At 51.2% G+C, this 23,394-nt stretch overlaps 1 protein-coding gene across 4 annotated transcripts in view; it reads left to right on the top strand.

Annotated features, from left to right (window-relative positions):
- The window catches only part of TTLL11 (tubulin tyrosine ligase like 11), a 221,818-nt gene that overhangs the window by 158,607 nt on the left and 39,817 nt on the right, over positions 1-23,394 (top strand). For all 4 annotated transcript variants that reach the window (XM_012771772.3, XM_076009015.1, XM_076009014.1 and 1 more), the window contains one exon: positions 14,400-14,651. In XM_012771772.3, the coding sequence (XP_012627226.2) occupies positions 14,400-14,651 (252 nt within the window). The remainder of the gene's footprint in view (positions 1-14,399; positions 14,652-23,394) is intronic.

Below are 23,394 nucleotides of genomic sequence, written 5' to 3'. Positions count from 1 at the left end.
AGGATATCTCAGTTCAGCTCAACCGGCATGTACTGGGGGCCTCCTGGGCACCAGGCACAATCTAGTCGATTTCAGGAACTTCATCTCTCGGTAACCCCCTGAAGGTACCCAGGCCAGAGAGGAGACCTTGTGTTAGTTTCCTGTGGATGCCCAACATGCAACCCAAAATGGGTGGCTTAAAAAACCAGAAATTTATTCTCTCACTGTCGTGGAGTCCAGAAGTCTGAAATCGAGGTCTCGGCAGGGCCGTGCTCCCTCTAGAGGTCTAGAGGATAATCCTCCCTGGCCTCTTTCAGCTTTGGACGGCTCCGGGCATTTCTTGGCTTCTCACTCTAATCTCTGCTCTAGTCTCCACGTGGCCGCCTCTGTGTTTGCCTGCATCCAGTCTCCCTCTGCCCGTCTCTTGTAAGGACACCTGTCACTAGATTTAGGGCCCTCTCTAAATCCAGGATGATTTCGAGTTCCTGAACTTGATTATACCTGCAAAGACTCTGTTTCTAAATAAGGTCACACTCGCAGGTTTTGAGGGTTTCGACTGGGACATGCTTGGGGGGAGGGACACCGCTGAGCCCCCTGCAGCCCTCCAGCTGTTCTCCAGTTGTTTCCTTGTGGTCACGTCACGTTGTGAGAGAGGGTCTCGGTGGGGAGTGGAACCGAGGCTGGCCAGCTACGAGCTAAGACTCTCCTCGGAGCTCTGTGATCAGGCAGCAGCAGCCAGCGGCGCTGCGAGGCGACCCGGTGTCGGTGCTGAGAGGCAGACGTGAAGCAACGGGTCCCTGTGCTTAAGAAACCCAGGCTGGGTGGGCAGGAGCTTTGCGTGTTGGATATGAGCGAGAGCTCTTGAGTTGAGCCAATCCAGATGCATCATAATCCGGCTTTGCCGCTTCTAAGCTGAGTGACCTTGGGCAAATGATGTCACCCTTCTGTGTCTCATAGGGGGACAGTCTCAAATGGAAACTGGGGATCACATTAAGAAGAAGAATAACCTGAAAGGGTCGCGGTGAGGATCAAACGAGAGAATGTGCTTAGCGCTCGGGCGTACAGTCAGCCAGGGCCCAGCACCCCGACCCACCGCCTTTGTGGTCAACTGCCATGCTCGCTGCTTCCCACACGCTGGGACGCCCCGAGATGTTTGAATCAGTCGGAGCCTCTGAACGGAAAAGGGACAGCGGAGGTCTGCGTGCAGGTGCCCTGAAACCAGGGTGGGGACGAGGGAGGAACTAAGCTGACTTCAGGATTTTGAACTTGGCTCACTGGGAGGATGAAGTTGCCAATAACAACTCGGAAATAGTAAGAAGCAGGTTCGGGGGACAAACTGTATTCAGCCTGGAACGTGGCACTCACTAAGACGCACCTGGGACACCTGGGTGGATTTGTCTGGCAGATGTTGCACCTAGAAGGTGACTTTCAAAAGCTACACGGAGCCCAAGAGTGTGGGAAGAATTGAACCTGTTTGAGCAAATCCAAGTGCTGTCCCAGGTTCAGCCTTTTAGGGGCAGCGAGCCAACTGGAAAAGGGAAAACAAAAGTGAGTACTCATTGGCTCATGGTTGCAGCACTCCATTTTCTTGCCTGCAAAATGGGCACACTGCTTTGATGGGAAATTGCTCTGCTGATTGCGCCTTGGGCCCTGGCAAGAAACAGCAGGTGTCCGCGTCAGCCACATGTCCCCAAATGCTGAGCAGGACAGGAGAGGCACAAACGGAGCGTCCCCTCTCTCTGTGTCGTGGCTGAGGACATAGTCATTGTTCTATGTCCAGGTCTGAACTGGCCTTCTCAGTAGGCTCTAAGTCTGTTCATAATCGCCAAAGGAACTCTCTAATAAAAACTGGAATTTCTCCATTCCCTGGCAAGGGGTGTACGTTTGCCAATGGCGTTTTGGTTTTTGTAAAAAACAGGTGTTTTTGTACTTCTCCCCTGAACATGGTGGAGTGTTTCTGCTGCCCCTCATCCCTCAGCTATCACCTCCCACAAGTCCCCTTCGCCCACCCACACACCCTCCCTCCCTCCTCCTTCGCTGCCTCCCGCTTGTGTGTTTGGCAGGACAGGGTAGGTCAGTAGATGTTGCCATGACAACCAAGGAAGAGGGAAGTTCTGACTTTCAGCTCCACGCTTGTTAGTAGGGAAACTTAAATGATAGACTCTCTTGCTTTCTTTCTCGACCGGTGGGGTACCCACCACATTCCTGTTGGCATGGAAACCTTTGGCCTCCACTGGGTAAGTTGGTCAAGTGGGATATCAATTTATTTGAATGGGTTTGTGAAGAGTCAGGACACAGTGGATCTGGTCGTAGTGTCACGATAAGCACACTGCTGCTTAGGGGCTGTCCCCTGGGGGAGGGGCAGCGAGTAGGGGCCTAGCCTCTAGACCCCAGTCTGGGCGTCTCCAGCTCTCTGAGGTTTTTAAGCTGTCACGAATTGAGGAACCATCACATGTCTGGCGTACCACTAGGTTCTTTACATTTGGCTTTCCACTTCTTACCCACTACCACTCTGTGGGTTTGTTATATTCGAGATTCACAAGGCCGCAGGACAGAGAGACAGAGTCACCGAGGCTGTAATTATCAAAAGGAGTTTTATTGTCTAGCTCGAGCTAGGGTCCAAGCCCCCAGAGTGCCAGCGCAGCGGCCTCTTCTCCGGGCAGGGACCCTCCTTTGTGTGTTAGTCCCCTTTTTATAACTCAGTTGTTTACACACTGATCCTGCATCCGCCCCCACAGTGATTCTTACTTCATCCTGCCCCTGATAGGCTCTAACCTGTTCTGGGTCCTAGGTCACTCAGCTAGGCAGTGGCAGTGTTGGAGCTAAAACCCAGGCCTGCCTGGTTCATAGTCCCTATAACTCCTGCTTCTCTGCCGCCCTGCCTTAACCTTGCACTTGAACTTCCACAGTCTCTCTGGAGTCTCTAGGGCCGTCAGGGAGACATCATCCAAAAAATGTACCTTGAAACCAAACGTTTAGTACTTCTGTGAGAAACACCACTGCAAACTATCTGGATGTCTGCTTGGGGAATTGTGCAATGACAGGAGAAATTAAATACTTTAATGGATTTTGACAACAACTCTATGTTAGGGGAATTCAAATTACATAAAGAAAGAAGTTAGACCTTCTCCCTGGACCTGATTGCTAATATGCCTGCCTAATTTATTAGTCAAATTTTTTTTTAATCTAATTTTATGAGGACCAAAGTTCTTTGAGGCACAGAATGTCGGGTTGGGGGAGGCAGCGCCGTCTTCTTGGAGAGATTGGGCCTGAGCTGCCCCGACTTCCCTGCCTGCAGAGTAGGCCCTCCATCAACCTGTCCAGCGAGTCTTACCCGCTTCCTGTGCTCCAGCCAGCGTGCCAGCCCCTCGTTTCTGCCATCCCGTCGCCTCCCTCAACACCCCTTGGAGGAGGATTCTGTTGTCCATGTCCATTTTACAGCAGAGAAACAGAGGCTGAGTGCAATGCAACTTCCTAAAGCTCTGCAATCAGTAAAGGGTAGGACCAGGCTGACCTTTATTCTTATTTCCATAAATGATGATTGTTATATTATCCCCCAAAGACGGCTTTATAGACCCTTAAGCTGAAAATGACACCCAGAGGTCACCCTGCCCATGTTCTTGTCTTCAGGCAAAATTACCTCAAATTCTTCACATTATCTGACACAAAGAATGCTTTTCTTACACGGTCATTTATCAGCATGTCTTCTTTGGCATCACCTATTTGATGCAGAGCGCTGTGAGAGGAACGAAAATGGATTCTATTTCTGGCCAGCTCACGGTCTATCAGGAGAAAGAAGCCGCGCACTTAGGTGGCTGTAATGCAAATGCAGAAAATGATAAATCCCACAATGAAGTACTGTGGGGAATCGGGAAGGGAGCATTTCTGAGTGGGAGGGATCAGGGAAGGCTCGCAGGCTGGCATCTAAAGTGAGCTGTGAAGGATAAACGGGACTGGACCTGGCTGCCTGGGAAGCGGGGGACAGGGCAGAGGCACCCCGACGCAGGGATGCGGCCCAAGGCGCGGATCTGGGAGACATCGCCCAGGAAGACTGTAGGGCAGGAATCGGCTCAAGGGCGGAGGCCTAGAGGGCCACCTGCCACTCAGGGTCCTCAGAGGAAGAAAAACAAAGGGTGGGAAAAGCCCAGGAGAGTGCGTGGGTGTAGAAGCCAGGAAATGAGAGTTTCAGGAAGAGAGTGTGGTCAGTGGCACCTCACCGAATGGAATGGAATGCCGTGAAGAAGCAGAATTGGAGAAAGATTAAGATCAGTGGCAATTAGGACGTACTTAGTCACCCCTGAGAGTGGGGCTTGTTTGGAGCACTGGAAACGACTTTCTCTGGGCCAGGGCTCTGATTGCAGTCTCCTAGCAGTGGAGCAGCAGAGAACCCCTTCAACGATCCTCCCTGGAATCCTAGAAAGAACAGGGTCTTAAGTGTCAGATGATACTGTTTGGAAGGTACGTGACCTTGAGTGCTGCCTTTAACCCAGGCTTAGCTCTGTTTGTTAAACAACAACAGCTAACACTTACCATGCGCTTATTTAATATTTAATTCTCACAACAATGCTGGGAGTTAGGTAGAGTTATCATCCCCATTATACAGATAAAGACATCTAGGCACCAGCAGACTAGGAGCCTTTTCCAAGATTACCAGCTAGTTAGGGACAGGGACAGGGTCCCAACTCTGGCGTTCCGGCCTAGAGTGAATGTTAGATCTCCGTCTTAAGGTCTCTGTGGCTTAACCAGGATGATTAATGAATGGTAGAGCTCCTGGCCCCTAGAAGAGGTTTGATAAGAGTTACTCCCCTTTTTCCCTGACCAAACACAAATGCAAAGTCAAGGCCTCCTTGCCCGAGAAAAAAGGCGGCGGGACCAGCCCCACAAGGGCTCGCCCACTGTAGTGCAAATCCCATACAGAACGGAGCACAAAAAATTGCTTTGGAAGGTGGGATGCAAATGCAGTGAGCTCCTGGCAAGCGTGGAGTGGAGCCGGTTCTGTGCTCCCCTCCTGTTGCTGGCACGGCTGGGTGGGGAGAGCCCTCCAGGCAGACCAGTCAGCCAGGAGTGAAATAACGAGTGAGCAGATTTCATCTGAAATCTGACGGGGGGGGGGGGAAGTGGCCTGGGATATGCTGAATTACGGAATGAGGGTTCCCCCGGTGCTCGGTGCACGGAGGAGAATCAGGACTTCCATAGAAAATGAACTGGGCTTGGAGGAAACCGGATGCCAAAAAGAAATTACAGTCTAGGCGAAGAATAACTTCTACACATGGTTTTCCCCACACTTATTGTCTGTGTTCACACAGCCCTATACTTTGGTGCAGAACTGTGTTTAAACACTAAAATGCTTTGTGTTGCAGATACGCGCTGAGTATGTAATTAAAAGGATCCCTTCATTAGCAGAGCTATGTAATGAAAGCTCAAGTTGGCCTTTTCTGCTAATTTTGGAGGTGGTAAAACAGAGGCTAATACAACCACTGATTACAATTGTCACACAGACGATCTCTTGCTGTTGCCATTAGGAAATCTTTGTTCTCCCAGAGTACAGACGGGCTCTTCCTGTGAGAGGGAAAGAGGAAGACTCATCCCGGCAGCGAGAAGTAGAGGGGGTGTGGCGGCGCAAGGGTTAAAGCGTGGCCTCTGGACGCAGACCACCGAGGCCCCGATCCCAGCCGATCACTCGCTACCCGACTCGACCTCTCTGAGCGTCAATATCCTCAGGAGAGAACTCGAGTGCCTGGCTTGTCGTGAGAGTCCCTTGCAATAACGACTGTATTCATTGCCAGGTATTTTGAGCACCTACTGCGCGCGGGAGCTGTGCTGGGGCTGCCGACGTAACCATAAGTTAAGCAAGAGCGGTGCCTGCCTTTCTGGGACTTTCTGTCTAGAAACGGAGCGGAGCATCCAGCCGACGGCTACGCAAACAGCCGTTTGCGTGTGATAAACACGAATGAATGAAAATAGCGTGTGCCGTGGCCGTGGCATTGCGCAGGGCGTAGATCGTCTGAAAGGTCACGTAGCAAAGAATGGCCGATTCCGTCTCCAAGAGCCATGGAAAGCGTTTTGGAAAAAGTGATACGGCGTCTGAGATTGGAAGGATGAGGGGTTTTCAAGAGGATGCTCTGGGGGCGAGCATCCCCGAGGGCGGGAGGGGTGCAGATGCGGAGGACGGGGCAACCAGGCTGCACAGACCCGAAGCACCACCCAGAGGCCGGGGCCTTGTGCAGCGCGCCTTGGGCAGCGGGGCAGGCAGGGCTCCTCGTGTGGAAAGTCTTTCTAAGCTGAGCACTAGCCAAGTGTCATCCACAGAAAGCGGCGCCCGCCCCGCAGCTCAGCTGCTTAGGGAGGGGCCCGCTTGCCCGTGGGCAGAAAGCGCCCTCCGCCCGCCCCGCCCAGGCGGCTGGAAGGGTCTGAAGCTCCCACTCGGCATCTCGGCCTCTCCGGCGTTTAAGCTCAACGGTGGTGTAGGGTTTTCCCCTTCTCCTTCTTTCTCTTTCTGCCTTCAAAGCTCTGGACAGGCAGGCAGGAGAACGGGGCTGCGCCTCCCGCCACCCCTGTGGGTGCCTCACAGGGAGCGGAGGGCTCTGCCTCCGAAGGCAGGTTGCCCTTGCAACGCGAAGTGTCCCCGAGGAGGAGCGGTGGAGGATCGGGAGAGCCATCCAGTGACTGGGTGCAGGGTGGGCCTGGGGCGGAAGCCCACACTCTCCCGAGTGCCCCTCCCCCGCTGAGGGCAGGTAAGACTCCCCCATTATGACGAAAGTGGCCAACAGGGCTGGAGGCGCTGGGCTAAGTGTCCCGTGTCCATTTCCTCTGTTAATCTTCACTTCAGCCTATAGGTTAAGTACCATTATTCCTACCATTGCATGTAAGAGGAAACGAAAGCTGATGACTTGCCTGAAGTCATGCAAGTGGCGGAGCTGGGATGCCAACCGGGCCTGGATCTACCCCCAATCCCAAAGCCAGACCCCCTGGGGCTGCTCTGTGTGCACAAAAGCTCTCCTGACTCTGACCATGCTGTGAGACACAGCAAGCAAGCGGGACCCTGGCGGAGACACTCGCTCTGTGCTCAGGGGCACAGGGCAGGGAGCCCCGTTGCAGAAGCGTATTGGGAGGTCTTTATAAAACGAGCTGTCAGTCCCTCCATCCGTAAAATGAGAGGGCTGAGCCCAGTGACCCCAAAAGGCCTTTCCTGCTCTGAAAGAGCTTGAGTTCTGGGTCTGCAGGAGCTGGGGCAATAGAGTGAGTCCTCGTTTGTCCTTTTGTTAATTTGTTGCCTGGCTCAGGGGGAGGAATGTTCCCGCAGCAACCCCAGGCCTGGCAGCTCTGGGAATTCGTCCCCAAGCAGGGACAGAGACCTAGACTGCTGTTGCTGCCACGGGGTCCTTTGTTAATTCATACATTGTGTTCCGAGTCAGCGATTCACGGGCCCCATAACTGCAAAGTAACAGATTGATTTGTTTGGCAGACAAAACGGAGCAGCCAGGTGAGCACTGTCCCCTCCTGGGAAGTCACATTGAGGACAGTTGCAAGCCCCTCAAGCAGATTCGTCCTGATGCTTTGAAGAAAGGCAGTTTTTAATCCTGAACAGCACAAATGTTTCGTGCTAGGCTTAGGCTCTCATCCAGTCTCCTGCGTGAGCCTCACGTTTCCCCGGAGAGTAAGAGGCTTCTCTCCATTGCCAGGGAGGAGGAAATGCGTCCAGAGAAGCTGCATAACCACACGGAGCTGGGTGTCATGGGGTGGCAAGCACCTGGGCTCTGAACTCGGACAGATCTGGGTTCAAATTGAACAGCGAGTGTCCTTTGGAACGCAGGTTAACCTCTCTGAAGCTCATTTTTCTTATCAGTGAAATGGGGCCACTTGCAATACCCGATTCATAGGATTATTGCTGGGGTCCAAGCAGATGCTACAGATAACCTGCCTGGCCCTAGAGGCCCTCAGTGCCTGACAGCGCCCGTGTGTGGAGGCTGCATAGTGCAGTGGTTAGAAACCAGGACCCCGGAGCCCGCCCGCCTGGGTTTCTGTCCTGGATCCACAACATTGCTGGTTGGTATCCCTGTGCCTCGATTTCCTCATCTGTGAAATGGGAATGATAATAAGACCTAATTCACAGGCTATCATCAAGATTAAATCTGTTGAAACGGTCACTCCTGTCACACAGTGTGAGCTATCGGTGTCACCACCCTTGTGCTTTGTTGCTGGTGACGTTGCATCTTGCTGTGGAACAAGCAAGGTGGAGGCAGCCAGGTAAGGGTTCTCAGAGAGGAAGGGTCGTTGTGCAGAGGGGAAAGAGGTGGGAATAGACCCCACACAGGTGAGTGAGAGGGACTCGGCTGTCGGGCAGAGGTCCCTCTCGAAGTCCTTCTCCTCATGGATTTGGAAGCCCAGCATTGCCCATCCGGCACGCGGGGCCGCCGATGGCAGAGATTTGTCGAGTGACAGAGCTGGGCTACATGGTAGTTATGTTTATTTTTAGCGACTTCATCTTCCAACTCTTCAAATTAGCAGCAGGGCTAATTTAAGGGACTTCTTTGGTGCCTGGTTAGCAATTTCTGCAGGAACGCTGACGTGGCACGTGTGCATTTGAAATCCCCTGGTGGCCGAGGGGACGCGTCTTGGCCCAAGAGCGGGGAAAGGACCTGCTGGCGTCCCTTTGCCACGCAGCTCCACCGCCACGGGGCTCTGAGCCTGCCAGGGCAAAGGGTTGCCCGGGAACACGAACCAGGGCGCTGTCTCCCTCTTGCCCCCGCACTCAAGCCGCAGTGGCCACATCTGAGTGCACAGAGCGTCTCCCGCGTCGTCGGCGGCCTGCCTCTAGGCCCACAAGTGACCTGGTTTAGGTCTCATTTCCTTTCACCTAGACGGCGATCTTTAGACTCAGCCAGCATCACGGCCACCCGCAGGGCTGGCACCGACACCGCCCGGCCCACTCGCCGCGTTTCCGAGTCAGTAGGTCTGGGGCAGGATCCGAGAACGTGCGTTGCTAACAAGTTCTCAGGGGACGCTGATGCTGCTGGGGACCACACTTTCGGAATTGTTGGCCTAGATCATTCTAATAGCTTCCTAATATCTTCCACTCCTTCCCTCTCGGTTCGGAATACACACTGCTGGCAGATTTGTCTGTCTTCACCACGGTTCTAATCTTGCCACACCTATCCTCAAAATCCACCCCATTCCCCTCGTTGTCCCCATGCATTACCAAGTCCAAGAACCCTTCTCTGACATTCAGGGTCCCATATGACCTAGACCCGCGCTGGCTCTCTGGTCGTCACGCAAGCAGGTCACTGTGCTCGTGTAGGTCTTGTCTTCTGCCGCTTGGTCACGTGCTTCTGGCTGGCAGGGACTGTGTCCACCTCGCCTCTGTGTCTAAGGCCCCTAGGGCTCGTAAGTGCTTGGAAAACGTTTCACGAATGAATAAATGATGGAAGGAATGCTTAAGTAGAGATGGATATTAACTCAAGGAACTTCTCTGAAACTAGAATTTGGCCTAGTTAGATCTACCTCCCTACTTTGTTAATTTCTGGGAATACTCACAGTTTATACGTGAGAAGAAGAAAAGTCTCTGGTTTGATTTAAGCCAAATTAGCACAAATTAGCTCTATAGTGAACTAAGCATGGTGAGTGTTGTAAGACAGTTCCAAGTGTAAGTCCTGATTCCAGTACTGATGGAGTGACCTTGGGCAAGTATTCAAGCCTCTCTGGGCCTCAGCATCCTAATCTGTAAAATGGGAATAGATCTTACCTATCTCATGGAATTGTTATGAGAAATAAGTGAGATACTATGGGTAAGTTGCTTGGCGCCAGGCTTGGCATACTGTTGGTCCCTGACAAATGGTGATTTTTTTTAAAATAGAGATAGGTGGCTTTTCACGAGTTTTAATTAAAAGAGAATTCCATTTTATTTGAAGAATGTTAACAGATAAAACATTTCAGAATTCTTTCCCCTATTTAATAAACCCAAGGATACACTAAATTCAATTTTTAAAAAAATTATCCCAAAGGACTAGTAAGCTTGATTTATATTTTCTTTTTTTTTTTTTTTTTGAGACAGAGTCTCGCTTTGTTGTCCAGGCTAGAGTGAGTGCCGTGGCGTCAGCCTAGCTCACAGCAACCTCAAACTCCTGGGCTCCAGTGATCCTTCTGCCTCAGCCTCCCGAGTAGCTGGGACTACAGGCATGCGCCACTATGCCCGGCTAATTTTTATATATATATATCAGTTGGCCAATTAATTTCTTTCTATTTATAGTAGAGACGGGGTCTCGCTCTTGCTCAGGCTGGTTTCGAACTCCTGACCTTGAGCAATCCGCCCGCCTCGGCCTCCCAAGAGCTAGGATTACAGGCGTGAGCCACAGCGCCCGGCCAATTTTTATATTTTCTTTACCAGTCGCTTTTATTTCATAGGCCTGACATTTCCATTAAAATGCCATTAAGTAAAAACAGGATTTTACAGTATTTGTGATGGCTTAGACCTCCATGTGATAATTAGAATTATCTCCAGCAAAGACACCACTTCTCATTGTTTTATTTCCCCTTATATCTCAGCTATATCTTTAGTGCCTTCTTCCAGCTGAGTAAAACCGCTTCCCCCTGAATTTGCGGTTAAGTCCATGAAAATGGTATCTGTGGCTTTGAAGGGCCTTTTCATCTTGAGGTTATTAATCAAGATCCAGGAAGGACAGGAAGTGGTCGTCGTCCCGTCAATAGAGCAACCCTTGAAAGGAATGTGAAGGGCCGGAAGAGAAAGCGGGGCTCGCTCGGTGTGGCTCTGGGGGCCAGAGGGGAACGCTGGGGGAGGACATCCTCGGGCTGACAATGGGGACACCTGTCCAGTCTAAGGGGTCCTGGAGGCGGTGGGGTCCCCATCACCAGGGCTACCCCCGTGAAGGCCACCAACCCGGACCATGTGTTGATTAAATGATCCACTGACACCGACATCCCTGTCTATATGAGTTTAAATTTCTTCTCTACAACGACATCTCCGTGAAAAGCTTGTGGAACTAGATGGCGGTGATGGTCACACGATCATGTGAAAGTGCTAAATACCAGGGAATTGTGCTATACAATGGTGAACTTCATCTGCATTATTACATTATACTACAACGCAATAATAAGCGACGTGGCCGGAGCATGATCTCCAGAGCCACCTCTGCTGTGGCGGCGTCTGCTTCTGAGAGAGGAAGCTCGTGGCTCAGGGGACTGTGGCACGTGGATCACTGGACTGTGTAGTCAAATGACGGGCCATGTGACACTGAATGTCTAACTGAGGGGGAATCGTTAATCACAGTGTGGTTTAGGCGTGATACAGAGTATATGTGTCATGGGAAATCACACTCATGAAAACATATTTAATGCCATGGGAAGATACTTGTGATGGAAGGTATAAAAAGAAGAATTTAAAATACATGTAATGTGCAAAGTGATATAAAGGACATGAGCAACCAAGAAGCAGGGAAGGCAAGAGGGGAGGGTGTGGGACAAAACTTACCTTTTGGGTCCAATGAACACCATTCTTGAGACAGGCACACCAAAAGCCCTTCCTGAAGCTTTATGCAAGATTTCATGTAAGCAAAACACTGTACCCCCTTAAAGAAATACATACATAAAGAAAAGAAAATACATGTAATGTGATCCTAACTTTATAAATAAAGGTAAGAAATCAAAATGTTAATTTTTCTCCGAGTTGTGGGATTACAAACTATTTTAATTCCTTTATACACGTCTCAAAATGTCTGCAAGAGCATGAATTACTAGTATAATCTAAAACAGTCTTAAATAAGAAATAAAGAGCAGCACTTAGGACTTTGTAGCCCCCAGTGTGAACCAGGATGTGCTCTTGGAGCGAGGGGGTGGCTAAAACACTGGACCGGAAGGACCCACAGAGTTTTCAGTTCTGCGGGGGGGTGGGGGGGTGGGGGGGCGCGACACCTTTCTAGGCCTGGCGCTTCACCTGGAGCAGGGCTGTGACAACAGCCTCACTTCACCTGGAGCAGGGCTGTGACAACAGCCTCGTTGACAGAGTGGTGTGAAGAGCAGACGAGATCACGACTGTGGGACAATTCCGCTGATTGAAGAGTCCTCCGAGCCGCTTCCATTGTGGCTGAGCGTATTCAAACTGTGCGTCTCCAAACCTTCCCTTTAACAGAAACTTGCGGGTTGATTGCCACTTACCCAGTAATTGAAGAGCTAATTTCTGGGAAGAGTGTCGCTTTTTTCTCATCTTCCTTCCTATAACCTTAATGGGGGAAACATTTCATTTCATCTGAAAAGTAACCACCTGACTTTTATTTACTGCCTGAAGTTCAAGGTGATGATGACAAAATCACTTGAGCCCAAGGAAGATCGCAGCCCCGTGGGAACGCTTGCCTCTCCCGAGGAGCGGGGACCCTCCTCTGCGTAGGAGGGAGCGTTTCTCTCCCCAGAACCGTCCACACTGTTGAGCCTGGAAAGAGATTCTCCTCCGTGCGTCTCTGGTTCTGCCCTCGCCTGTCCTTGCTTTGAGACCAGCCTCAGGACCCCTTAGAAGGAGCTGTGACTTTTTATTCACCGCAGGGCATCCTCTCTCCCCGGGCTGGCCTGAAGAGAGGCCCATCTGGGCAGGGCGGTCCAGCGTGTCTCGCTGTTGAACTTCGTTCTCATTTGAGAGGGCTCACACGGTACGAAGCATCATAACATTGATATTTTGAGGCTCGTGCCGCTATTAAGAGCAAACTTTTCCAATTCAACAGATTCCATGAAACATCCCCAAGCACCTAGCACGTGCCAGGTCCTACAAAAACAGGAGTCGACTAAGATGTGGCCCGTGCCTTCAATGAGCTCACAAAGTAGTGAGAGAGACAGGCGTAGATACCAGTGCCGTGCAGGCGTGACAAGGGGACAAGGAAGCAAGTCCAGGGAACGGGAGTGGGGCGCGGAAGCCACGGAGACATCTCAGCTGGGTTTGCAAGTGCAGCAGACCTGTGCCAGGCAGCCGGGGCCCGGGGGGAGCAGGTGCGAAGACACCAAGATGCCCCCGCCCCAGGCACTGATGGCGTGCTTGCTTGGGAATGCGAGCACTGGGCTCGAGGCCATTTAATCACGAGGGGAGAATGCCTTGGTACCAATCAGTACCATGAGACATCGTCCTGATTTTCCTGGGTCATCAGTCAGTTGGGCAGTATTTATTGCCCGTGTATCACATGCTCAGGGTTCTGCCTCAGGAATGGACACAGGTGGCTGGAAGGGGTGACACGTGGCCCCGGTTCTGGACAGGACCAGAGCTGGGAGAGGGAGCTGAACTGCAGGTGCAGAGCGAGGCCTTGAATGGGAGGGGAGCTGGGTGTCCAGGGGGCACCGAGTCTCGGGCCCAGGGCAGGCCAGTGGGCAGCAAGGCGGGAGGGCCTAGGGCACCTGGCTGGGGCAGTGGTTGGAAGCGAGGGGGCCCGAGACGAAATCTGGAAGGGCCCTGAGTGCCGGAATGAGCAGCACGGACTTGGGAGCCCTCAGAGATTTTAGCAAGTGAGCGACCCGGCCAGGCCGGCTTAGAAGAGGTGACTCGGGTGCAGTGTGGAAGGTGGGTTCGTGGATGGGCACAGCTGGAGGCAGGGGCACCTGTGGCCACAGTACAGGTGAGAGTTGACCAGGCCCAGGCAAGGTGTGGGCTTCAGGACTCGGGAGGTAGAGCTAGCTGTGCTGGCAGAGGGGGAGGAGGAGCCACCGTTTATTCTATTTTTTCCTGCCTGGGAAACTGGCAGATGGTGGTGACATTCAAGGAGATGGGGGACGCAGATTTAGGGGGAGGGGAAATGATATGTAGGTCTGAGGTGAGGAGAACGTTCCGAGCTGGGGGTGGATATTTGAGGGTTATTAGCTGCTAGTTTCTTCAAGATGAGAATCATTTCAGAGTAGGATACCCAGACCAAGGAATCACCACCCTATGATCATTTTTTTTTCCTTGTATGATTCCAAATAGGAAAACAGTTAAGCCAGAAACGCAATTGCTCCTATTCCTGGAAGTGGGTACCTATGCATCTTTGCAAATTGTTCATTAAACTGTGCTCTGGCCTCTTGCCAGGCCTCAATGAGATTTTTATATTTCTTAATTATTCAATTACTACCCATAAGTAAGAGTCTGAAATCAAACCCAGACTGCTACATAATAGAGTATTCTCTCGAATCACGAGTACGGTAAAGGAGGTTTTCCATATTGGAAAAGCAGGGTGGTAGCGCGGAGGTAGCGGAGGCCCCCGGGCCTGGCTCTGGGCTGGGCTCAAGTCCTGGCTTCGTCACACACTAGCTGCGTGAGCCTGGGCTGGTCACTTCTCCAAGGTTAGTTTTCTGGTCTGTAAAATAAAAATAGCCTGCCTACCGAGGTCGCTGCGAATCCCGAGCAAACGAGCACGTGCGAGGAAAGGTGCGCTGTCACTCCCTCTTTGTGTCTGCAGGTCTCAGCAGCTTGAAAAGCCACTAGCCGGAAAAGAAGAGCCTCCGGACAGGGAGCCGACCAGCGCCCCCGAGGTCACCGCCAACCCCGAAGCCCACCTGCCCTCCATCTGCCTCAAGCAGGTGTTCCCCAAGTACGCCAAGCAGTTCAACTACCTGCGCCTGGTGGACAGGATGGCCAACTTGTTCATCCGGTTCCTGGGAATCAAGGGATCCATGAAGCTGGGACCAACCGGCTTTCGCACCTTCATAAGGTCAGTGAGGGCAGCGCCCTCCGGCTCGGGTCTGGGCAGGGGGAGTCCTGCCCCGCACCCGGCCGGCCGGGTCTCCCTGACTGGGGAGAGCCTGCCGTGCTGGGTCAGTACTCAGGCCGGACTGGCCTAGTGACTGGCACTGGGCCGGGCGCATAGTAGATTCTCGTTTGTCGAATGAACTGATGAATGTTATGGGTGTGACGGCACTCACTACTTTGTGTTCATGGTTCCAAAACAATTCTGTGCTACTTTGAACTAGGCCCTTAAAATGCATATTAATGATTGCCCCTGGGAGTCAGGCAGACCTTGCGTGGCTCCAGCGGGGGCTCTCCCATGGCACGTGGCGGTGTGGCTGACAGCCACAGCCGGGAAACAAGGCACATCTTTCCAAAGTGTCAATTTCAGAAGGGAACACTTAAATAATTCAGCTGATAAATATTTTAATACATCTGTTCTAATATAAAAATAACAGGGTTATATTATGGAGGATAGAGCAAATTTGCATGAATTTCAAAGATAAAACATGAGATAACAAAGAAATTATATTTTTGCTGCAAGGTAAGAAATTGCCACTTGGTTTCCTGAGACAACTCTCTAAACTGCCTACACCCTGCGGGGCACTTTGGGGCAATCCAGAAGCACTTGCTAGCTTCTAGGGCAAGTAACCCCAGGGTGAGTTAGTGAGCACCCCAAAAACTCAGTGAGTTCATTCTGTAAAATGGGATGAATCTGCCCCTGCCCTTTGATAGTGTCCGTAAGGTTAGTCAGGATTGCATAGGAACATCTCACATGCAGTAAGTGATCAACAAATGTTATTTTCTTCTTACAAGGTTAAAAGAATCCCATGCAATTTCATATATATTTGTATAAAATTTACATATATATATGGTCTTGTACAGGGTCTGGAACAAAGTAGGTTCCCATTAAGTGTGTGTTAGACAAATGACTCTACAACCCTTTAAAAAATTTGAATTATCTACAACAGGGGACTGTTCGTCGGCAATTACTTGCGGCATATACACCTCAAGGAACATACCTGCTAGCACTCGATGTGGCTGTTGTTTTTCTCATCATTGGTTTTAATATTTCTGCGTTACCTTGCACCACACTTTTCACAGTTTTAGTCACTAAAAGAAGTCATTACAAGTGTAGAGTTGATTAGAAGTCCTGACCGTTTTTTGTCAAAGGCTTTTCTCCAAATAAGTTGTATCAGTTCTAACTCCAGCCTCCTGCTAGTCCTGGTAGGCTGGTAACTGAAGTCTTGGCAGGCCTTGCTGCCATTTCAGTAGACCTGAAGCAAAGTGGCATGGCGATTTCGGGAAGGGTTCGCTTTAGTTTCAGGGGGAAGGTTGAGGCAGGGGAGGAAAGTGTCCAGTGGAAAGAGCGCAGGCTCCTGGGTCAGACAGGTCTGGCTTCAGGGCCAAGCACATTATTTAATATCCGTGTGGCTTTGGGCAAATCCCTATCTTCTCTGAATCTCAGTTCCCTCTTTGGAATAGGAATGATCGTTCCTGCCTTGCAGGGGGCTATGAGGTTGGGATAAGGTATCATAAAGCACCTGGCCCAATGCCTGGGTCATAGGAGCTACTTGTTCAGTAGGAGCCTTGAGGTTATTATTTCCATTAGGCAGTGGCAATTTTTTAAAAAGTCAACAGGCACACGTTATTATTTGCACTGAAAAGACTGCCTAACATGACACCCTCTGACTCATTTAGGAATTACATTTGACTTTCAGAAATAGATACCCATCTACAAATGGCTTAAATAGTGAGAGCAATTTTCTTTCCTATAACAGGAACTTTCCCAGTGGGGGGTTCGAGGGTTGGTTAATGAGTATACCATATGATCAATGTCCCGCTTACCATCTTTTTGCTCATCCATCCTAAGCATGTGCTTCCAACTTCAGGGTTGTCTTATGTCACAAGATGGCTGCTCAGATTCCAGCCATCACAGCTGAGTTTCCAGCAGGAAGAAGGAAGAAGGTGGGAAGAACAAAGTCCTTCACCAGATGAATTAGATCCCTTTAAAAAGCTTTCCCTGAAGCTGTATCCAGTGACTTCTCCTTCCATGTTATTGGCTACCACCATCTGCATGGGAAGCCAGGAAATAACTATGCATAGTGTTATCCCATTTTAGCGAAAGACAAGAGGAAGGGAAAAGATAGGTAGGCAGTCTCTGCCCCTTTATGATTCTTGGACCTTGTAAACTAAGGAAACAGCTTAGGGGCAGAGTCCCCAGGTCGTGAGGGCACTCGCACCGTGGAAGCATTCGGGGACCCTGGGAATGACGAGGTTGAGCAAGCCGGGGTGCTTTTCCCAGCATAACACAGCTGGGCCCAGCCCTTCTGGAGCAAAGGCAGGGGCTTTCTGGGCCCTCCCAGCCTCTGCACCATGGCGCAGAAGACTCGGCTCAGGACCAGCGAGAACTCGGGGGTGGCTTGGCTTCACGCCGGCGACGTCTGGGGGGCTGCGGGAACCCCGGCCCTGTGAGATCTGCCCTGTCCGGGCCTTACGCCGTAAATGACTATGTCCGGTTCAACCTATCAGCTCACCCAGAGCACCTGGCAGCCACAGGACATTCGAACACAAACACTGGAACCCGGCCTGCCTCCAGGGACCCTCTGTCTAAGCGACAGCACACGGCGGACAAATGATTGAATGTGATCCTTCGGCAGAGTCCAGGGCCAGGGGCTCCGGGGCGACCCGGCGGGGCTGTGTTCCGAGTGCCGCAGGGCCGGAATAGGGGGTGCTCTGTCCACCTGTCAGAATCAAGGCAGGCCCCCAAGAGGAGGCCGGGCTTGGCCTGGTAGAGGCGGGCGTCTGCCAGGCAGGAAAGGAGGGGCGCACGGCCCCGGAGGCGGGGAGAGCCTGAGAATGGGCCGCGTGCGTGGCCCGTGTTCAGAAGGCAGAGAAGGCTTAGCACCCAGGCTAAACTGATGGAAGAGCCTTAAATGCTTCCTTTTCACTCCTAATATAATCCTACCAAAATGCAAGTGAGAGGGGAGATTTGGAAAAAAAAACAGCCAACAGTAAGAATTACCATCTCAAGTGCCTGCAGGGCAGGCAGGAAGCATAAACGGGCGCAGAGGGCTGGACAGAGAAGGGCCAGCAAGGCAGGGCTGTGGCGAGCTGCAGAGCACGTCCCCTGTCCAAAGGAGGGGCTGCTGGGACTCAGTATCCCCAGAGCTTTTGAGTTTTCAAGAGAAGCCAGAGAGATACCAGTTTTTGTGTGAAATCTCAATACACCTATATAAATGTTAGCAATCCGAAAAATAATTGTAAACACTGTGGGTTCCATCAAAGTATGCCTGCTCATAGAGACCACTGGTGGGTGACCTCTGCCATGAGTCCTCCCAGGAGGGCTGCTACCGCTATACACAGTCCTGAAAACAGGATGGAGGAAGATTCTAGCAAAGAGAAGATCCTTAAAACGCTCTCGGACTAGAACTGGGTGATGTCAGAAATATCGCTACGGGTCTGTCCTCTATGTGATAGGCTTTATGATTTTCCATCCTTTTGCTCTCTATAATTAAGGGCATTTGCATGAAAACCCAATTTTTGTGACATTAGAGACTATTAGGTCCTGCAGCCATCATTCCTCATCTGTGTGACCGTGAGACCATGTCTTCAGGTGGGGACCCGGCAGCCAGAGCCACTGACTCGGACAGTGGTCACCTGTCCCTGCTACCCAACACATGCCCGTAGTACTTAAGGAGGCAGGAAGAAATGGAGAAAACACTGCACAACTGTTAATAGATTTGTCCTTTTAAAACGTACCAAGAAACCCCAACAGCAACCTAATTGTAAAAGATGACATTCCCTGCTTTGAGATTCATCTGAGTATGTTCACTCTTGCCAGCTAAATTTAACAGCAAGCATTTTCTCTCGCTAACAACTATTCTCTCTCTCTCCTTTCCACTTTGCTTTAAATTTCGCTTCATTATGAATTAATAATATTTATGCCATATGTTAAATCGAACCAGGTGCCCTTCTCAGGAGCACTTTGGGAAAAGACATATTCACTGGTGAGATGCACATTCCTCGCAGTGCTCCCACGCAAACGGCAGAAGTTGAACTTGGCTTCTCATCTGTTCTACCCACTCCCTCTCTCCGAGTTCCTTGACGAGAACTGGAGGGAAGGAAATAATAAACACTCCGGTTGAATTTATTTTCTGTGTCCATGGCTCATAATGTGCTGCACAGATCGGCAGTTTTCGGAGTGAATTATGCTAATGCCAGCCCGGCCATATCTATTTTTCTTTTTTCACCAAGAAATGAGAAGTAATGAACTGTTGTTCTCCTGTCTAGACTTAACTCTATCTAACCAGCTTTTCGTGTCATTTCCTGGGGAGGCACGTAATAGTAGCACGTATTACCGTGAGTTAAGTGCCTCTCTTTTCCTTCTTTTTAAAAATTTTATTTTATAATAATCGCTGGGGTGCAAAGGCATCTCCCTCTCTAAGAAATAGAAATTATCTGATCGATTCTTCGGCTTGACAGCTTTCTTTGAGGGAAATGCATTTTTCTTATTCTCCTTGCAGGGCATTACCAACCTGGGGGCATCCTAAGTGACTCACTCAGGACACCTTTTCCAGACGTGGCACGTGCATACGCCTCATCTGCCGTTACGGCAGCTGGGAATTAAACAGTTCACCAAAGCCGGTTTGTTTCCAGGAAACGCAGCAGTTCCTCTGCACCTAGACCCTCGGCCTCACGCGGGGCCATTCCACTTTGTGTCTTCCGATCCTGGGTCTCCTTTTGAATTAGAGAATGACTTTCTCTGTTTCTTTTTTTCCCTTCAAGTCCCTTTTATCATAAGGAGCTATTAATATGGTTCACAGTGGGTAGCTGTGAGGGGGTTTCAGTCTCGGAGAGGAAACAGGATGTGATAGAATGTTCTAGAAGAGTGGTGTAAGGGCCTCGCTTTCCACTCTGTCATTAACTCCTAGTGACTTCAAAAATCTCGCCCTTCTGGGATGATCCCTGTCCAGCAATACTGTGAGACTGATCCTTTGCGTGGATATCAATGGCCTTTAAAATCCATACATCGTAACCTGGAGTTGTCTTCTTTCTCCCTGGATGTTTAGTGTGTGTTTTTTAAAATAAATATTGATCATTTTTTAACCTTTTAGATACCTCTCCAGGAAAAATAAGCTTCTATTCTGCACAGAGAAGGACGAACACAAAAGAAATTCTATAAATAGGTTTCATGGAGTGGGAAAACTCAGTGCCTAAGCTTCCCATGAGATGTCAGCAGTTACGAGGAAATAGGACGATCATTCCAAATCTTTCTCTACTTGGGCTCCTAATGAACTTGAATGGTTTGTGATTGTCTCCCATCATATGTGCTCAAATTCCTTTGATTCTGGGAGGAAGAAAAAAGACATTTCTTCAAACCGGTACTACATCCGAGAGGAAGAACGGGAACTGTCACTTGCCACTTCCCCATGTGGGCCAGGCCCTGGGCTAGTCCTTAAAAGAGCCTCGTACGGTGAGGAGGCTTATTCAAACTGTACACAGAAGGGAATTTAGATGCAGAGAGCTTCCCTGACTTGTGCGGGGTCACAGGGCAAAACCAAGATTCAAACTCATGTGCATCTGACTCCGGAGCTTGTTTTGTCAGTGTACGTCTCTAACCTATCCTGTCTTAGGAATGTTTCTGGCTTCATCATATTACCATATTTCTTGGACCTCTCTTCCGCTAAAGAAGTTATCCTTCCATTCATTAGTCATTTGAAGAAGCGCATCCCAGGGCATAAGGGGAAACTGTTCCCAATGATTAAGAGCTACCAAGGCTTCACAGCTTTACCCAGACTCTGGGGTCACTTAGACTTTCTGAGAGTGCGAGCCGTATCCACGGCCCATTCAGCTCTGCCTTGATCACGGGCCTAGCATCCCGCCTACACAGAGTAAGCACAAAACAAATTCTTTGTTGAGTGGATAGAGGGATGAAACTTTCATTCCAAAGTCTTGATGTCTTGATGGTTGGAGTCATTCCCTGTTTAGGTTGATTGAGAATGTTTGGTGACCATGGAAACAAACCTGGGAAAACTTATTTCCAAGTGGTCCCCATTGCCTTACCCCTAGCCGGCCATCCCAAAGCTCCCAACAGGAGCCTTTTGCAGGCTCCAACCCTACTGGCTGAATTAATTACTCCTGCAGCCCTGGACTGGGCCGCCTCCGGGCAGCTCCCAAACCCACTACTCCATCCTCCAGGGAAGGACTGGATGTGAATCCCAACTGAGCGATCTTGAGCAAGTCACGTCCCTTCTCTTGAGCCTCAGCTTAACCCTCCCTAGAAATGGAACAAGGAATGCCTCCCTCGTAGAGTGGCTGTAAAGCTCCAGAAAGCTGATCAGCAGGAGAAGCCCTGGCATACAGATGGCGCCCAAGAAATGCCTCCAGAATCAAAATTCTTCTGAAGCCTTTGCTGTCATGCGTCCTCCCTCTGTCCCATCAGCAGGTGTTGCAATCAGCCGTACCTGCAGGCACCGCTAGGGAGGCCGGACTACCTTGGAAAGGGGATAAACAGAGAATTCTCTTTCGTAAATTACAGCTCCTGCTAAAGGTTTGACACTTCTATTTTCTACCTGTCAGAGGAAAAGTCACTATATTCCAGTGGTCAGTTTGGTTCTCCTTTTTATACTCCATTAACCCACGGAGCAAGGCAGGCAGACTGCTCCCGTCCTGTGGGGAAGCAGGTAGTCCAGAGGACACGGATATGGTAATTAGAGAACACCTGTGGCCATTCCTAATGAAGCTGGGGAAATTAGCAGAGTGGGCTGGGAGATTACCTCGGGAGAGACCGGAACATCGTCCCCAGCAGAACCCAGTAGAGATAGCCACGTTGGTGACAGGTGACGTGAAAACCTCCGCGTCCCCTGACATGTTGTTACTGGGACTCAATAACTGTGCACTGATGTGCTTTGAAGTCTGCCACCGTGACTGGTGATTGAAACGCGGAGCAGGAGCCCGGGAGGAGGCAGGGTGTGCCTGGGAAATGCGGCGGGAGGGAGGGGAGGGAAGAGGGAGGAGGGAGGACGGGCCAGCGTGCTGGGGTTACACACAGGGAGCACCAGCCTCGTCTGGGCACCATGCGGGGCACACGCCCCGCCACCGCCGTTAGGGGTGTGCATGGGCTTGGAGAGGAGCCTCCGAATGCCCAAAGCCTGCCTGCCAATCAACCCCTCCCCTGTCCGGTTCCTAACGGAGCTATTCACACAGGGGATAATGACAAATGGGAAATCAAAGAACCACTTCATCATCAGCTGGGGCGATGGATGTGGATTCATCTGCGAAGTTGAAAGCAGCATTGAATGTAGTTCAGCCAACCTGACAGCTGGCCCCGGGGTCTAGTTTTCGGGCTGCCCAAGGCACAGGCAGCCCCCCTGGTGAGCGCCGTCTCTCCAGAATGGGCAGGGTCATCGCTGAAAGGTTGGCTTCGGGCAGCCTGCAGGGCGAGGTGTTTCTCGAAGAGGAAAAGGGAGAAGAGGGGGAGAGGTCAGGAAGGGAGCCGACAACGGCAGTGGGCCTTGGCGTGTACTCACTCCCTCAACAACCGTGTGGGCAGGTATCATTTTCGTTATTTTAGAGACCAGGAAATAAGGGCACGGGAGCTTTCAGGAAATTGCCCACAGTCACACAGCTAGAGAAAGTCAGCCGAGCCAGAATTTAAATCCCGATCTCCCTGCTGCCCAAACCATGCTCGTTTCAGTTTGCCAGATGCCGCCCCACATTTCCCGAGCAAGTAAAAAGGGCAGTGGAAGCAAGAGGAAGATTCTAACCTCCCCACAACCCCCACCCCCACGGCTTGGGCAGGGAGCAGCGGTGCTGACATCCTGAAACCTGAAAACCTGGTCACCGTGGCCTCCCTGCACCTAGACAAGCAGAACGGCTGGAGCTCAGGGCCTGCCCCCCTTCCCGTCACTTCCAGGTGACTCCTCTGAAGTCGGGAATGAGCACGGGGCACCTCTCCGGTGCTGCTGTGTCAGCCCGCACAGAGGGGAGGGGACCCAGCCTGTGCCGCTCTGCTCTGTAAATCCTGGGCTTAGCGTGGCTGATTCAGGGCTTACGTGAACTCTCCAGGTGACAGATTAAGGTGGGAGAAGTGCAGAGGCCTTGAGCCGCTGTCTGTAGATTCGGCCTCAGGGACTCATCTGGGGAGCATCTGCAGTGGGGAATTGCTCTGACAGCAGTAGCAGCGGCGTCAGCCTGTGCCGGTGATGCACTGTCATCATCGGGTCGCCTGAGCCTGGCACAGTCAGCCACCTGGACACTGGCAGGCCCAGCTTGCCCTTTCCTCCCGGAGACTGATAGATAGGAGGGTGAAGCCGTGCACACGGGGTGTCTTTTTTGACATACGGCGTTCTCTGTCCCTTTTGGAGCAGGCAGGGAGGAAAAGGGAGAAGAGGAAAAGGGAGAAGAGGGGGAGAGGTCAGGAAGGGAGCCGACAACGGCAGTGGACCTTGGCGTGTACCCACGTTGCTGTGTAAGGCCAAGCCAACACGCAGTGACTTGAATAAAGACCACCCGTTTTATAGGTGAGGACACGGAGACTCGGAAAGGTGGAATAGTCTAGCCAGGGCCACGCAGCTTCCACATGGCAGAGCCAGGATGCAACTCGAGACTTGCTCTCCTACAGTCCTGGCTCTTTCCAGCCCATCGGCCCCTAACTAAGCAAATGGCCAAACTTGCAGGAACCCATGGGACTGAGCCTGGTGTGCATCTCCAGCTTCTTGCCCACC

The sequence above is a fragment of the Microcebus murinus genome, chromosome 12, assembly GCF_040939455.1.
Source record: "Microcebus murinus isolate Inina chromosome 12, M.murinus_Inina_mat1.0, whole genome shotgun sequence".
In the NCBI taxonomy this organism is placed as follows: Eukaryota; Metazoa; Chordata; class Mammalia; order Primates; family Cheirogaleidae; genus Microcebus; species Microcebus murinus.
Note: the sequence above shows the minus strand (reverse complement) of the source record. Positions and strands in the feature narration are given on the sequence as shown.